Raw genomic sequence first — 16,591 nt, 5'->3', positions numbered from 1 at the left:
TCATTTTGTTTTCTTTTTGCCCTCCTAACCTCTCCTTTCTCTTCCTGTGTTTTTTTTCCCACTTAGCTATCTCTCTTTCTCCATTTTACCTCTTCCATCTCCTCCCCTATTTTTCTGCATTCACCTCTGTTCAGTTCCTTTCTCACATTGATGTACTTCATTCATTTGCCATTCTGTCCTCCCTTTGTACAGTGTAAGAAGGTACATGCCCTGTCTCATATAGTGACCTTTTGTTTGTCTGCCCTTCCTTGTGCTCATTTTTATGAAACAGAGTTGAAGGGAAATAAGTTTGGATGGGAGAAATAGAGGCTTGTTTTACAAAAATATGTTATTAATTCCAACAAATCTTGTGAGAATTGTTAACTACAAGTATATAAAATCTACCGTGATCCTTGCATGAAGAGTTATGTTAGTATTGCATTTTTGGTTAAAAGCCATGATTCATGCAGACTGAGTATATGTTTGTTTGTGGTTGACATTTAAAGACACACTTTACTGTTCCCTTCTCTTGAAGAGACAACAGTTAAAAACAGTGATCTCTATATAGAAGACATTGTTAAAAATCAACTTGTTGTTGCAGTGTGTTGCTATAGGATGCTAGAATTACTTTAAGCTTGAAGCAAAACCAGAACCAAATACTTGGAAAGCTAAGTGCAAAGGCTTCAAGGAAATTTAGGATCATCCAAATGGTTAGCCTACAGAACTGAAGATGTTAAACAGATCTGTATTTGTAAATGACAGAAATAATTTCTGGTTTAAGTATTATTCAGTGGTATTTTATCAAAGCTGAGTCTCCCTCACAATCCTGGTTCTGTGCTTTGCTGGGCTTATTCCCTGGAAGTTTGCCCCATGTAATACGTTTTGGTTTTCATATTGTTGCCAGTGGAAATGGGTCTTTATGGCTTAAGTGGGTTGATATTGTTTGGTTGAAAATGAACTCCTAGGGAGCCTACATTAAAAAAATTTTTCCAAACCAACATAATGTGGAAATGCACTGCTAATCCTGTTATAGAATAGTGGGTACTTATGAGGTTCTCAGAACAGAATCTTGAGATTTGTTGAATAAAACTTAATGGGAATTTAAGCTGGTTTGTAACTATTAACAGATGTAACTTTTAGAGAAACATTTTCAAATTACTTTAATCTAGTTAAAACTGGTCAGGGCAATCATCAAAGAATTGAAAGTTGCTCCAGTTAGTTCATTGAAAACTCCTGCCTTTTAACCTATTAATCATAAAAATGCTCTGTTCTTAATTGTCATGTGGTCCAGTAAATATGAGCAGTTTTTCTGTGTCACCGGTGCTGTTAACAATCAGACTGACGACTTAATGCTTCATTATGGTGGTTGCAAGTAATTCTGGAAATAGTATTTTAAGAAATGTCTTGCTCAGAAGCATCATTTCTTCCAGGAAATAGCCTTTCATTTTGATCTAAAAAGTTCAAGGCTATGGCATCCTCTTGGAGCTCTGGGGTGTTACTATTTTCAGACCTTGTTTGTGTGCAACATGAGCCATATTGATTTCCAGATAATATGAATTTATTCAAAACAGGAGATTGTAACATTCTAGGGGCAGATTGTTTTTAGTTTTATTACATTTACTTTGATTACAACCAAGAAAATTGCCTTGAAACAACTAAGATATTATATTCTGACCCCTTAGCTCTGCTGTCATTTAATCTTTCCCAAGGTTTCTCCTGTTACTCTCTCTTTTCAGCAGGAGATGATGGTGTTGGTACAAATCAAGAGATGTAGAATTTAGCATCACTGCTGATTTACAAGAAATGCAGTGTCCTTTTTTCTTAAATAAATATAACCAAGTGAACTTTACTAAGTAATAATTTGACCAGGTAATAAAAAGCAGGGGTAGTTAAGTTTCAAATATTGCATACATTTTTTTTTCTTATAGCATCTATAGTTTAGAATAAAAGCATGATGGGGTATTGTTTTTTGCCAAAATTTCTGAAGTTACAGTGGAAATAAAGTCAAAATAAATAATAGTTTTCATAACTGGAACATTAAATCTGTTTTTAATAATACTACCAATCAAAGGGGAATTGCTCAAATTTAACCATCACTGTTCTACCATGCAGTGAAAGTGAGAGTTGCTCAGCTGTGTCAGACTCTTTGCAACCCCAGGGACTACACAGGCGATGGAATTCCCCAGGCCCCTTCTCCCGGGGATCTTCCCAACCCAGGGATCGAACCCAGGTCTCCCACATTGCAGGCAGATTCTTTATGAGCTGAGCCACAAGGGAAACCCCTTTTACACATACTGGGAGGTCTCTGCAGTAGTCTACAAAATCCTAAATGACACGGTCGCCTCGAGGTTTTCTCTCTGATCTTGTTTTCTACCACCCTGTCTCCCTCACTCAGTTTACTTCAGTTGCACTGGTCATCTTACCGCTCCTCCAACATTCCAGGAACTTTCTGCTTTAGAGTCTCAGTACTAGTTGTATCTCTCCCTGGAATGTTCTTCCGTCAGACAGCCATGTAGCCTTTTCTCAGTGCTTGCATGTCAGCTGCTTAGGCAGGCCTGCCTTGATCATCCTGTTCAAAAATCACCACCTTTACTCTCCCACTGCCTCCAGCACCTGAACTTACTTACTCTGCTCCACTTTTTCATTTCATTTCATTTCAGTAGCATCTCTCACTTTCTAACAAACTGTAACATGTTCTTATTTTTAAAGAACATAATGTGTGAAACAGAACAAAACACAGAAGCATGTTCAAAGATAATGAATGGGCACAAATAATGTATGTCAAATCCAGAGAGGAAGTTAAGGAAATAATAATTACAAAATCATAAAACCTAAAGAAGGGTATTAATCTTTAGATAGAAGGGCTGAGCAAGTATCAAACAGAATGAATGAATATAAAATACTCCCTTGTAAATACATATTTTTGGCATTTTAGTCTACTGACTAAAGAAGAAAGTCCTGAGATCCTGAAGAGAAAAATAAGTTACCAACAAAAAAACCTGAATTAGACAGTTATTACACTTCACAGTGGCAACCCTGAATACTAGATCATAGTGGAGAAAATGTTGTTAGGGTTCTGTAGGAGAATTATTTTGAAACTAGAAGTTATATACTGAGCTAAACTGTCCATGAAATGTGAATGCAAACATGTATGAGGCAGACTTGCAGGAACTCTAAAAGTGCATCTCCAAAGAAACATAATAGATGATAAGAGGAGAGTAAAGAAGCAGTGACTCTAACCCCAGAGTATACGATGAAATACCCCCAAAATATAAGTGACAGGTAAGCAGTTATCCAGAAAGGCAACTGATTCAAATTGAAACTCAAAATCTAACAAGCAAGCAGCAATCCTATGATTAGCAGTCAAAGGGAATTACAGCTTTTATAATGCTGAATCCTGAAGAACCGAAAAGATTCCACAAAGGAATTAAAAGTATTCATTATCAGCCTGTTCTCCATTTAATGTCTTTAACTGATGAGCTTCTTCTTATTAGCTCATACTCTCTTCTTCATTGTACCTGTGTTTGTTTGTTTTTTTTTTTTAAGTCAGTGAGTAGATTTTGGCACATTTCACAAATGGAGAAAACTGCAAAATATGTATAAAAAGCACAGATCTGAAATATAGAAACCATCGACCTCTATGTCATCTTACAAAAATAGTACCTTCAAGGTGGAAGTTCACGGTTGGGATGTAGACAGTTGGTTAGACCAGGGGAGGGTTTTCCAGCAAAATGAAAAGTCTCAGACCTGTTGAGATGGCCGAGATCCAGACTCTGCTGAGTGACTGAGTTAGTAGAGATGTGGGCCCTCTTCCCCAGCACTCCCGAGGCTCCACGTCAGCTTCTGCCTGTGCCCTACCAGCCATTTATACTTCAAAGAATCTCTTCTTGAAGGAACTCTAAGACCCTTTTAAAATCTGCACTCTTTATCCTTAGAGACGAAATTATCCTTTTGGGTATGCTTTCAGAACTCATACTTTTTTTTTTTTAAAGCTAGTTAATAACTCGATCTGTGTGTAAATTATTTACAGATGAATGCACTTCCAGCCAAATTGCTTTATTTAAATGTATCATTACTGGACACTTCAATAGCTTCTCCATTTGAACACCGAATTTTACTTCATTTCAAATATATTTGCATAAGCAGCTTATATCATTCCTTACTCATCCATTTTATGGTATTAAAGTAATAATTTTACCCATCTTCAAAACAATATGCTTTAGATTATTACTCCCATGAGAATTTATATGCAAACTGGGGGTATTTTTTTTCTCTTTATGTGACCTTCTTTTAATGATTATTACAAAATTGAAATCGTATTCTTTTCCGTGCTATCTAGGACTTTTTGCCTATTTTTAAAGCAGGCAAGTCTTTTAAATGCCTGGCTTGCAAGTGTTAGCTAGCAAAGCTGCCTTGTTGATTGGCATTGCTGTTCAGTGACACTCACTGTCTTTCCCTGTGAGTATTTCCATGAGGAACCCATTACATTACTCTCATGCTGCTGGGAATTTCCCTATCTTCCTTTGTCATGTCTGCCTCCACTGTCTCTTTGGCTTCCATAACAGATGTTATTCTCAAATGGTAAAGAATCCACCTGCAATGCAAGAGACCTGGGTTTGATCCCTTGGGTAGTTCCCCTGGAGAAGGGAACAGCTACCCACTGCAGTATTCTGGCTTGAAGAATTCCATGGACAGAGGAGCCTGGCAGGCTACAGTCCATGGGGTCTCAAAGAATCAGACACAACTGAGTGACTTTCACTTTTCCTCTGTCGTGTCTGCCTCTACTGTCTCTTTGGCTTCCATAACAGGTGTCATTCAGATTGGATTCTTCCCAACCACAGTGCAGGTGGAAATTTTAGCCTCTTCTCTCTTTATCTCTGCCAGTAAAGACCCTGACCCTTTAGAAATGTTAACCTCACTGACTATGACCCTTCTCTTTTTGTTCATTGCTTTTTACCTCATAAGTGAAGTGAAGTGAAGTCGCTCAGTCGTGTCCGACTCTTTGTGACCCCATGGACTGTAGCCTACCAGGCTCCTCCCTCCATAGGATTCTCCAGGCAAGAGTACTGGAGTGGGTTGCCATTTCCTTCTCCAGGGGATAGTCCCAACTCAGGGATCGAACCCGGGTCTCCCGCATTCCAGGCAGACGCTTTAACCTCTGAGACTATTTTCCCCGGTACCACAGAGTCTTCTAGAACCCTTAAAACCCAAAGTTCAGTCTTGGTTGTCTGTGCAAATCCCTTAAATGGCTCCCTATCTGGAAACTGTAGCCTTTATGTAAAATCTAACGGTGCCTTTATGTAAACAAAGCCTCTCCCTCTCCTCCTCTCACCTCATCGTCTCCCTCTTACTTGACTGTATTCCAGACATACTGTCTCCTTGTTGTTTCTTTACGATACCATGCACACATTCTCCTCAGGAATATTGTACTTGTTGATACTTCTGTCTGGAACGTTCCACTCCCAGATATTCTCATGATTTATCCTTTCACTTCTTGCAGATCTTTACTCAGATGTCACCTCATCAGTGAAACCTTCTCTTTATACCCTAAGAATAACAGTGCAGCGTATTTCCAGTATATCTCATGCCCTGTAGCTTCAGACAAGCCATTTGTTTTATTAGACAGATGTATTTTACTTATTTATTGTCAGCTTCCACCAAATGAAAACTTCCACAGCAGCAGGGAACTTTAGTTTTATAAACTGTTGAATTTGAAACACCTAGAGTAATTCCTGGCCTGTCTTAAGCACTCAGTTAAGTATTTGTTGAATCAATGAATATTATAAATGCTCCTGTGTTCAGTATTTTATATGGATATAAATTTTAGCTAGAGTTGACCAGTCTCTTCTGTTATGAGCAGAAATTACAATCAGATTGCCTGGGTTCAAATGTCATTTTTGTTACCTTGCACAAGTACTTAATTTCTCTGTCTCATTCTGTATCTCATAGGTTGCTTGAGGATGAAATGAATTAATGTATGTAAAGAAATTTTAACAGTATACGGCAGACACAGTACTCTGTAGTTTGATATCTAAGGAAATGTTCAACAACGTCAAAGTTGGTTTTGTCTTTTCTTTCAGCTTACTGAGCATTGTTATTTCTGAATATTTATGCTAAGGTTGTTTTAAGGGAGAAGTCTCAACACCAGGGATTGAATTTTTTTCTAACTAGAAGGAGAAAGACAAATATCATTTTTAAATCATGATTTTGATACTTTAATATAAAAAACATTTTTAGGACAGAGATATTCAACTTGTATGTGTTCAGTATATATCCACTTCTGGGCCGCCACTTGTGACACCCCGGAGCTCTTTATTTCTAATCGCGATTGCTTTGGTTTGACTCAGTTTGGTTCAAACCAGTATGACAACAGATAAATCACAGAGGGCAGGTTAAACTTACTTGCTGCTGGTAGCAAAACAAATATGCAAACATAACCTGGACTTCTGAAATATAATGTACAGTCCTGACAGGCTGTGTCATGTCAGAAATAGGGTTGCTGCCTTTTGCAATGTGGCAGTGAAATCTGTGGTTCTCTAGCTCCCATATACAATTCAGTTCAGTGTGAAGCGGCTTTTTAGCTTGACACAGTTGTATACCACTGATTAAGATAACCTCTCTGCCTTGGAGGGAGTGTCCTTCAGTTCAGAAGAAATTATTTTTCTATATATCTCAAACAGTTCTACATATCTCCAACTGAACTTTTCTGTTAAAAACATTTCATTTTTATCTTCTTTATTTTTTAGTTTCTGGATTATATTCAAGTAATTACTCCAGTATTCATGTTCAACTGTTATTTCCCAATTGAATTCTTTGGAAACTTTTAAAGTTATATAGACTATAAAGTAAATACTATACTTGCTAATGATTTTTAAAGCCTGAGGACATTGTAGCTATTATACTAAAATAATTCTTGCCTTTCCTCTTAGTAGGATTCTGTGAAAAGTTAGAAGAAAAACTTGCCCATGTTTAAGAAAATATTAATTTCATCTTCAGAGTAAAGCTGCTAAAGTTAGCTTTTGGTCTCCATATGTTTTAAAGAAGTATAACAGTATAGCTCAGTGAGTTATCACAAAATGAACACTCCTGTGTAACCACCAACCACTGACGAAGGATAGTGTTATCTGCATCCCTGGAAGCCCTCTTACTGATTCCTAACCACTGCCCTTTTCCTGTTTCCCAAAGTTAATCACTCTCCCATCTAGATATCATGGATTAGTTTTGTATAAATTGAGTCAGTCAGAATTTACTGTTTTGTCTCTGGGTGTTTTTTCCCCACAGCATTGCTTGTGTGTAATTCCTCCATGTTTTGCATAGCACCACTTGTGTTCCTGGCTGCATAGTATGGCACTGTGTGACCATACCGTGGTGTGTGTAACCATTTTTCATATTCATGGAAATTTGAATTTGTGCTATGATTGATGCACATACACATGCATTTCTGTTGAACATATACTTAGATGTGAATTGTTAGATCATGGGTTCAATTTTAGTAGGTAATCAAGTTTCCCAAAGTTGCTATACCAATTTGCTTATTACCAGATGTGTATGAGAGCTGTGGTTGATAACATGTCTTCTCCAAAACTTGATATTATCACTGTGTTTAATTTCAGCCATGCTGGTGAGTTTGTAGAGAGACATTGCAATGAGCTTTCAATTTGTTTTTCCTGATTATTAGTGAGTTAAGCACTTTTTGATATGTATATTGACTGTTTAGAAACCCACTTATGTAGAGTGCTTTTTCAAGTCTGTTATCTGTCAAGTTGTCTGTTTTTCATATTTATTTGTAGATATACTAGACACTAACCCACTGTTGATTATAGATTATTGTTTCATGCTTTGTGGCTTGCTTTCTGTCTTAAGGCATTGTTTGAGGAAAAGAAATTTTTAATTTTAATATGATCTTATTTCTCTGATGTATTTCTCAATCTTTTCCTTCATGGCTCCTACTTTCTGTGCCCTACTAAAGAAATAATTACAATCTTCTGTCATGAATATTTCCCAGTGTTATAGTTGGAAAATTTCATTGTATTACTCAGTCTTCCTTAATTATATACTCTATCAATAAAAATTTAGGTGTATGCCCCCTTCTATATACATGTAATTTATTTATATGGATCATATATGTACGATATACTCACTTTTACATAAAACAGGAACGAAAAAAAGAAAATAGAAAATAATTAGGTAAGTACGAAAGGAGTTGTGTCCTTTTTTCCACATTCTAGTATTATGATACAGCCAGTATTATGCATTTTCTGATTTATACACACTACATTTTATGTCAGCCTTTTTAGAACCAAATAGTATTATCAAGTAAATTATTTAAACTGTTGAATAGGAAACTTAACCTGTTGATAGTCCAATCAGAAAACTTTATTTGGGAATTTTTAATTGGTATAAATTTGAGAAAACGTTTTCTATAAGGCTATGTGCCTTATAGAGAAAATTTATTTCCTCAATTTTCACACACTGTAATTTAGGAAATACCACAGTCTCAAATTAGTTAGGCATGTGACAGACTCAGCAAATACTTGATTTTTTTTCCAAAATGTAGATTTAATCATTTTATTTCCCTGCTTTGAGTTCTCAAATTTAACAGACATCTCCTTACATTAACTATTTGTCTAAAGGTTTTCTTATTTTTATAAGATTTGCTCAGATAGAAACTAATCACAAAAAGTTAAAGGATACAACTTGCACAGATTTCCTTCTTTTCTATTTAATAACTTAAAAAATTTTTTAAAATTGTTCTATTTTTCAGTATGTAAGTTTGTGGTTTAAGATGGCTTTAGTCACTAAGCCAAATAAATATCCTCCAACTCTCTCTCTCTGTCTCAGAAAGTTTCTTACATGTGGCATTGGCACTCCCCATATTAGACTGTTTAAATGGTGTTTTAGAATTAGATCACATATTTTTTTCTGCAAGAATTGACATATTTTAAAAGAAAAGAAACGCAGCTCTAAACACTCAGATTTGCCTGTTTATTCAACCTTCTAATCTATACATATCTTGACAAGTTAATTTGAAATCTTTACCTCCCTCCCTGCCCCCAGCAAAAAATAGAAAATAAGGGGCTATTTCTGGCTCTTAAATTATTATCCTTTTAGTGTTAGAATATTCCTCTGTATCAAAAATAAAGTCTTATGAACTTTTTCTTTAACCTGTATGTGAAAGTAAGGTCTCAAGAAAAACAATTTGAAGAACACCTTACTATTAATTAGGTTTCAAAACAATCAAGAATGAGATAGGTTTCCTGGAATTATTTAAGCATCTGGTTTCCTAATAACCTCTACTAGGTAGCCATTAGTTTTTTTTTTGTTTGTTTGTTTTAATTGGAGAATAATTGCTTTACATCATTGTGATGGTTTTTTGCCATATTAGCCATTAGTTTTTAAAGGTGGTTACACAGTTATCAGAAAAATTGAATTCTGAGGAGGTGCAATTTTAATGCATTTGAGCCGGAGTAAAAAGTTTGGATGTAAAAAGTGAAAAACAAAGGCAAAAGTTTGATATGGTTAAAATTTATTGTACTAAAGGCAACTTCTAGAGTATAATACATTTTGTTAATATGCATGCATAATCTGAAAGTTGGTAAATTGTGTATGTTAGTGTCATAATATCAGTAGTAGCTATTATGATAGTGAGCTTACTAATTGCAAAATAGGTAAGAAATTAGGAATTACTGAAGTAAAATGAAATCTGTTGGAAAAGCATTGTAAGTATCTCAAAAATGTAAAAGACAGATTGGAAACATGAATTTCAAATTGTACTGCAATGCATCTAACCATTTCTAGATCATGTAATCTTTTTAACTCCAAAGAGGGGTGCTCATGAAAGGCCACTGTAAGAGATCCCCTGTAATAACTGATGAAGACTTTCCTATCACTGAGAGATTGCTTTTGATAAAAAAGATTGTTTTTTTTCCCTTCAGATTGTTCCAAACCAATATGTTTTGGGGTACTGAAATCTGCCAGGTATGAACTGTTCTGTCTTTGAATTCACCTGCACTACTTTTCACCAGAATTTCATGCTTTTTGTATTGCTTTTCTTCAATGAATAAAGGATCAAAACCTGAGTATTTACCCCTATGCTCTGTGCTCACATCAGAATATTCATTAAACAGTTATACCTCTGTGACCTTGAATTCTCCATAAATAAAAATTTAGAGTGCATAAATTGACTTCCGTGTAGCTTTGGGGCAACACTGAAAGTTTCAGTTCTGATATAGATGAACTGCAAGGCAACCCTGTGAGGAATAGTTAGAAAAAATGTAACACGAAAGTTAGGAAGGGAAACTGGATGACAAAGAATGGAGATTTTTACAACAAAGACTTGGGAAAGGTTAAGAGAAAATACGTCAGACCAGGTATGCCTGATCCTAGATAGGCATCAGGATAGCCTTCTGCAGCTTTCTTTTTGTTGATGTTAATTTTGTTTAGACTTAATACATCTGCCCTGGCCTCAAGATTCACAGCATCTTTGGGAGTGGCTCTGAGGACAGAAAAATTGTATTCCTGTTTTTGGTTCTGTTAGAGCCAAAGTTGAGAACTGTTGTAGCATGGCTATGCAAGTCATCTTATCTTTTTCACTTTGCCACCAATCTTTTAAAACAACACTAAAACAAAATCTAAAAAATAATACAATATCCGTTATTACAATTTTATGTTGTGGTAAATTTCAGTAATACTATCTTTACCAGTTTTTATTGTTTGTAGTGAAGGAATATTAGACTAGTTAGTTCATTATCTTCTTCCTTTAAAGTCAAAATTCTTACCATGTTATTCTGTTTATCTTAGTATATTCAGGACTCGTGTGGTTGGGGCTGTGTCAAATATATGAGTGATTACAGGTCCTTACTTTTTATTGAAAAATTCTTTACTTTTTGTTTTATGACAACAAGTAGGTTCCCAAACATTATTCCAGAGATTACTATGCCCTAGCATTCGTCTGTCAGACATCTGGGTAGATCAGATGACCTGGCCATGGTAAACTGCTGAGTCTCATATTCTAGTGTTCATTTGTCTTAACGTCGGGTTTTAAATCTAAACATATTTGTCTGATGTAGGATTTTGAAGTTACCATGATATAGATAAAACGTAACTTTTATTTGTAATGGTAATAAACTGTTAAAGTATTAGTAAATAAATAATTGAGAATGTGAAGTTGACTAGAGAATTTTGAAGTGAGGAAAGATAGTTGAGGTCAGTTTATGCCCTCTCCCCAACCCCACCATGGCCCTCCTTCTCCACTGCATAAAATTTGAATTCTAAAAGATTAAAAGATATTCCAGTGTGGCTGAGATGGTCTGTGGATTTACATCAAGTAAACTATATTATTTTGTGATTTTTAAAAAACAGTTTTTCTCTTTCTATACTTAATTAAAATCTTAAAGTGTTTAATACAGTGCAGATTTTAAGCTGCCTTTAGATGACTTGTACTTCCTATTATATTTTTGTTTCTTTGCAGTTTCTGGGCTTGAGACCAGTTCCACATCTGATTTTATGAACCAGCAATGAGACAATGGCAGTAAAGTTTAAATCGACATATTGATTCAATTAATTGTGCTTCACATAAGTCACTTAACAGTCATATTTGTTATTCAGTGGTATGTTTGTCATAAAGTTAATATGTTTCAACAGTTTCTAAGGATTGTATTATTGCTATTTTTTCAAATTTGATTTTATGAATAGTGATACTATATATTACCCCAAACTTCCCTAAGCAATTGTAGTTGATCCTTTTTACTCATGCCTTCTTTTGGTGGGGGGAGCATAATTTTTACTTTCAGACATCTAGTTTTCATTATCTTGCAGCTTATTGATAATTATTCAGTTGTTGAGATAATTGAAAAAAATGCATTTTATCTTTTATTTTGTAAGGAATCCTTTGAACTTGAAGCAGAAACTGTCTTTTTGAAATTCACTACATGGATTAGGTTTTCTTAATTAAGCACTGAGTGTCATAATAGTAAATTTTTACCCTTCAGATATAAAAATGACTGATTTCCCATTTGTAGACAATTTATATTGAATTGAAATGCTGTGAAGTTTTAAATTTTGTGTGAATCTCAGAAAAGTTAGCTCTTCTATTATACAAGTGAGCAGGTAAGGTTTTTGTGTATAAGTTTATTCACCAGATGGAAGTAGTCTCGTTGAAAAGTTTAAAAAGTAGTCCTGCGTAGGGTAAGACGGAGGCCTGAGCACACCTGTTGATTTTCCGGTCCCTCCTGAGACGTCACTGAAATAGATGCGTAGAAGCACAGAAAGAATAGATTGATGAAGCAAAGAAAATCAGAGACTCGCTAGTACTTGTTAAGTTTTCAACAAATGACTGGGAGAAGGAAAGATGGGAGTGAGATGACTGATGAAACAAGCTGTGAGGAGGCTACAGAGGAGGTGAGAGGAAACTGACCAGTCTGTCTGAGCCTGAAAGAGCCCCTGAACTGAGAATCTGCCAGGTATGAAGTAGGGCAGGAAGAAGATATAGAGCTGAAACAGGAGGATTAATCAAAGGTCTGTCCATGAAACCAGAACAGTTGGCTCCCCTGCTGCACTTCTCATCCCCAGGCCAGAAACCAGAGCCTCATCTCAGAAGGAAGGCAATGAACCATATGGGAAGGAGTAAGGTTTCTGTTGTGCATCTTGGCACTCTACAAGTAAGTCTGCATTATTCTGGCCTTTGAGGGACTGCAGCCTCACAGCTGGCTTCCTGCACGCTCACTGTAGCTCTAGAGTGAAGCTTGCCTGTGTCCAAACACGCTGATGTGTCCAGAGCTCGAGTTAATGGTGCCAAGGAGGCAAGAAGACAGATGAAATCTGTTTTCATTGTTATGTTTGTCTATTGTCTCTGAAGCCCTCATATTATTACAAGTGCTTAAATTTCTATGTTCTTATCATCATTTTGATTGTTCATTGAATATTTTTCCACAGTGTGACAGATTTTTCACAAATGGAAGCAGATTTTATTTTCAAGAGTATCTCACTTTTGGTAACTCAGAAAGCTACCAAAAACTGCTTTTTCCTCCCAAGATGTTTTAAGTTTGCTAATATATTAGTAGGGTATGATTTAGGAACAATTAGTCTTTATATTTAATAATCTTAGCTTAAATTTAATGATAGCATAGGCTAATATTGATATTTAATAATGTGCACATATTATTCAGATTTATTTGGCCTCTTGGGTTATATCATTTTTTTGCCTATAAGAGATATAGAATGCTTTATTAAAGCAATGAGAAATGTTGATCTTCTTAAGTGGAAGAGAAGAATATATTTCTTGTCTTTAAAACATTTAGTAATGTGAATTGGGTTGTAGTGTTCAGACAACTGCAGTTAAACTCAATCTTAATTTTTCTCATTTCCTTAAATTTTCATGGATATGCATATGGACTTATTTTTGTATTCATTTTCAGCTAAATAAATTAGTCTAACTATGCATGACTGAAATTACCTTCCATAAAAATTTCCAAAAGCATTTGAGAAATAGCCCAAGGGTGGTTAAGTCTATCATATTTTACTTGATTTAAATGTTGTGCCTAGCTTCTGTATGGATATATGATCAGAAGAAAGAATCTCAGACTTAATGAAAGTTAATTATACTGTTGTAAAAGTCCAAAATGAGCTTGTATCACTGAATGAGACTGACCTTGGAGACTAGTGGAAACTTCAAATGGTAGTTTCCAACTTCCATTCATTTTGGAGTTATTAAGTGTATGAAAAATATATTATAGCTGTTCCTGAAGGTCAATAAACATGGACATGGTCATGCTGAAGTATATTTTGGATATTGATTTTAATCTGTAATAGACTTTTGTATTCTGTACTTTGGGTGCTAGAGAAATTACCATCCTCATGCATTCTCACGACAGTTGAGATCTGAAAAGTCTTAATTAACGGTCCTTAGTTTTATGTTTCAAGAAGTTGGAGGATAGGCATTTCCCCATCTTATTTTGACTTTAGAAACAAGATACAAACAAGTTCTTTAGATCTTGTAAAGACCCTTAATAGGTACTTGAAAATATGGCTTGTTACTGTCTACTGAGTAGAAAGATCTTTTTTCTCCTATTTAATATTTTAATTCCTGTATTAACCCATTCCCAGATGCCTTGTGCTGTAGAAACATTTATTTATTTTCATCTGAAATTTACAAAAGGAAAATGCACAAGAAGGCATATTTTAACAAAACAAGGAAGACAAAACAGCTTTTGACACTTGGCCTGCCCTTAATGAGTACATTGCAAGTTGAAGGCTTGTTTAGATCTTTAAAATTACCTTTTATGAGCATTCTTAGCAGTGGGCCCTCAGCCTGAAATCATGGTGTCAGTTTAGGTCTTCAGGTTCTTTTTTGTAAATACCAGTTCTTTTCAATATTAGGTAAATTTCTTAGGAAGAAAAATAAGACATCAAATTTATTTACTGAACAAAATGAAAACTATTGTTGTAGATTCAGGTCAATTCTAATTGGAACATTTTAAGAGATAATTTGAATATTCTCATGTATGGACTGTTTTAACATAATGTAACTCAAGCTTCTGTGGTCATATGAACTTTGGGGGAAGTAATTTTCCAAGAATTAGTACTGAAACTTTCTGAGTTAGAAATTCATAAATCTGATTTCATTATATGGTTCCATTCCATATAGGACATTCAAAGCCATATATAACTATTTTTGTCTAATTAGTTTTAAAGAGGGTTTAGAACCTTTTGGAACAGTACAGTGGTGACGTTTACTCACCAGTAAGGACTTATTGATGTACAAGTGTGGGTATATGTGAAGAAAAGCAAATTCATATTAAATCTAAAGGCATAGAAATTAGATCCTTTTTTCTATTGTCAGGCATCTCTTTGTGTAAATGAATAAAAGGAATATTTTGAGAACATCCAAAAGCTTTTCTCTTACTCTGTGTTCTTATTCTTTTCTAAAAATGTCTGGAGTCTTAATATATATGCTTATATTCCTCCCTGACAGTCATTCTAAAATACTTTTGTACTTTAATTTCAGATTGTTATTTCTTTTTAACATTATGTATCAATAATGATTTAAATTTAGTTTTACAAAATTTAATTTAGTAAATTGAGTTTTACAGCTTTTGGACATTACAGTTTCTTGTATTTTTACATGTTCCTCATTTTTTGTTTGGTTTTCTAGAATTGATAATTTAATAATTCTTTTTTTAAATTAAAAAATATTTATTTGTGGCTGTGCTGAGTGAATAAATATTTGCAGTGCTCTGGCTTTCTCTAATTGTAGACAGTGGGGGCTCCTCTTCATTGTGGTATGTGGATTTCTCATTGTGGTGACTTCTCTTGTGGAGCGCCGGCTCTCGGGTGCGTGGGCTTCAGCAGCTGCAGCTCATAGGCTCTAGAGCATGGGCTCAGCAGTTGTGGTACATAGCTTAGTTGCCCCACAGCATGTGGAATCTTCTCAGAGCAGGGATCGAGTCCGCACTGGCAGGTGGACTCTCAACCACTGGCCCACCCAGGGATGCCAATAATTCATTTAGATTGTACCTGAAGGTTTTGAGCTAGTCTGAGTCTTAGAAAGAAAGAAAGTGAAGTCGCTCAATCATGTCCAACTCTTTGCAACTCTATGAACTCTGTCACAGGAGAGTTCCTATGAGGACAGGCTCCTCTGTCCATGGGATTTTTCCAGGCCAGAATACTGGAGTTGGTTGCCATTTCCTTTTCCAGGGGATCTTCCCAACCCAGGGATCGAACCCAGATCTCCTGGATTGCAGGCAGACTCTTCATTGGCTGAGTCACCAGGGACGTCTGAGTCTTTGCATGACTGAAAATGTGTATTTAATCTCTCGCTTGATTTCTAATAGGGCTTGACCGAATTCTACATATAAATAATCTCACCTGAGAATTGAGGGCTCCTTTATTGACTTCTGGCTTCTCTGGTGGCTCAGATGGTAAAACGTCTGCCTACAATGTGTGACCCAGGTTCAATCCCCGGGTCAGGAAGATCCTCTGGAAAAGGAAATGGCAACCCACTCCAGTACTCTTGCCTGGAAAATCCCATGGACGGAGGAGCATGGTAGGCTACAGTCCACGGGGTTGCAAAGAGTTGGACACGACTGAGCGACTTCACTTTTCACTTTCACTTTTTATTGACTTCTGTTACCTGATTTTGTTAGAAATAATTCTGATAGCAATATGATTTTTATACTTTTGTAAATAGCCATTTTCTCCTTCCTTCTGCCTATTCCCCCCACTGAAGATTTTGAAATTTATATCCATAGCATCCTGATAGTACACTTAGGATGTGATTCCTTTATTTCTCTTGAATACTTTTTCATCTAGTTCTTTCTGTTTTGTCATTCTGGTAGGTAATTTTACTGGAGTTTCTAAACCTACTGGAGCGTCTAACTCTACCTTCCATTTCTCTTTCTTTATATGTTTTCTTCATTTTACATTGGTTATGGAGGCTCTCTTGTCCTTCTTGTCTAATGCAGTATTTTTTCCTTTAGCTGAACCCTTTAAACTATCAGTCTGTTTTTTTTAGGCTTTGTTTTATCATTACTTTATCAGGCACATTTTAAATTATGTATAACTCTTTTTCAAAATAGCCTGTTATTTTGTTGTTGTTGATGTACTGTCTTTTCAT

The 16,591-nt window shown here is 35.6% G+C and overlaps 1 protein-coding gene across 3 annotated transcripts in view; it reads left to right on the top strand.

Moving 5' to 3' along the window:
* Positions 1-16,591, top strand: part of COMMD10 (COMM domain containing 10) — a 178,940-nt gene that overhangs the window by 135,177 nt on the left and 27,172 nt on the right. Inside the window, exon 6 of one of the 3 annotated variants that reach the window (XM_043912322.1) lies at positions 11,450-11,503. The exons of 1 other annotated variant lie outside the window; for it this stretch is intronic. In XM_043912322.1, coding sequence (XP_043768257.1) covers positions 11,450-11,488 — 39 coding nt within the window. In that variant the 3' untranslated portion in view covers positions 11,489-11,503. Of the gene's footprint in view, positions 1-9,914; positions 9,958-11,449; positions 11,504-16,591 lie in introns of those variants that run through there. One more of the 3 variants, XM_043912323.1, reaches the window with a different exon arrangement.

This window comes from Cervus elaphus, chromosome 9 (assembly GCF_910594005.1).
Source record: "Cervus elaphus chromosome 9, mCerEla1.1, whole genome shotgun sequence".
Lineage (NCBI taxonomy): Eukaryota > Metazoa > Chordata > Mammalia > Artiodactyla > Cervidae > Cervus > Cervus elaphus.
This window is presented reverse-complemented; position numbering and strand designations above follow the sequence as displayed.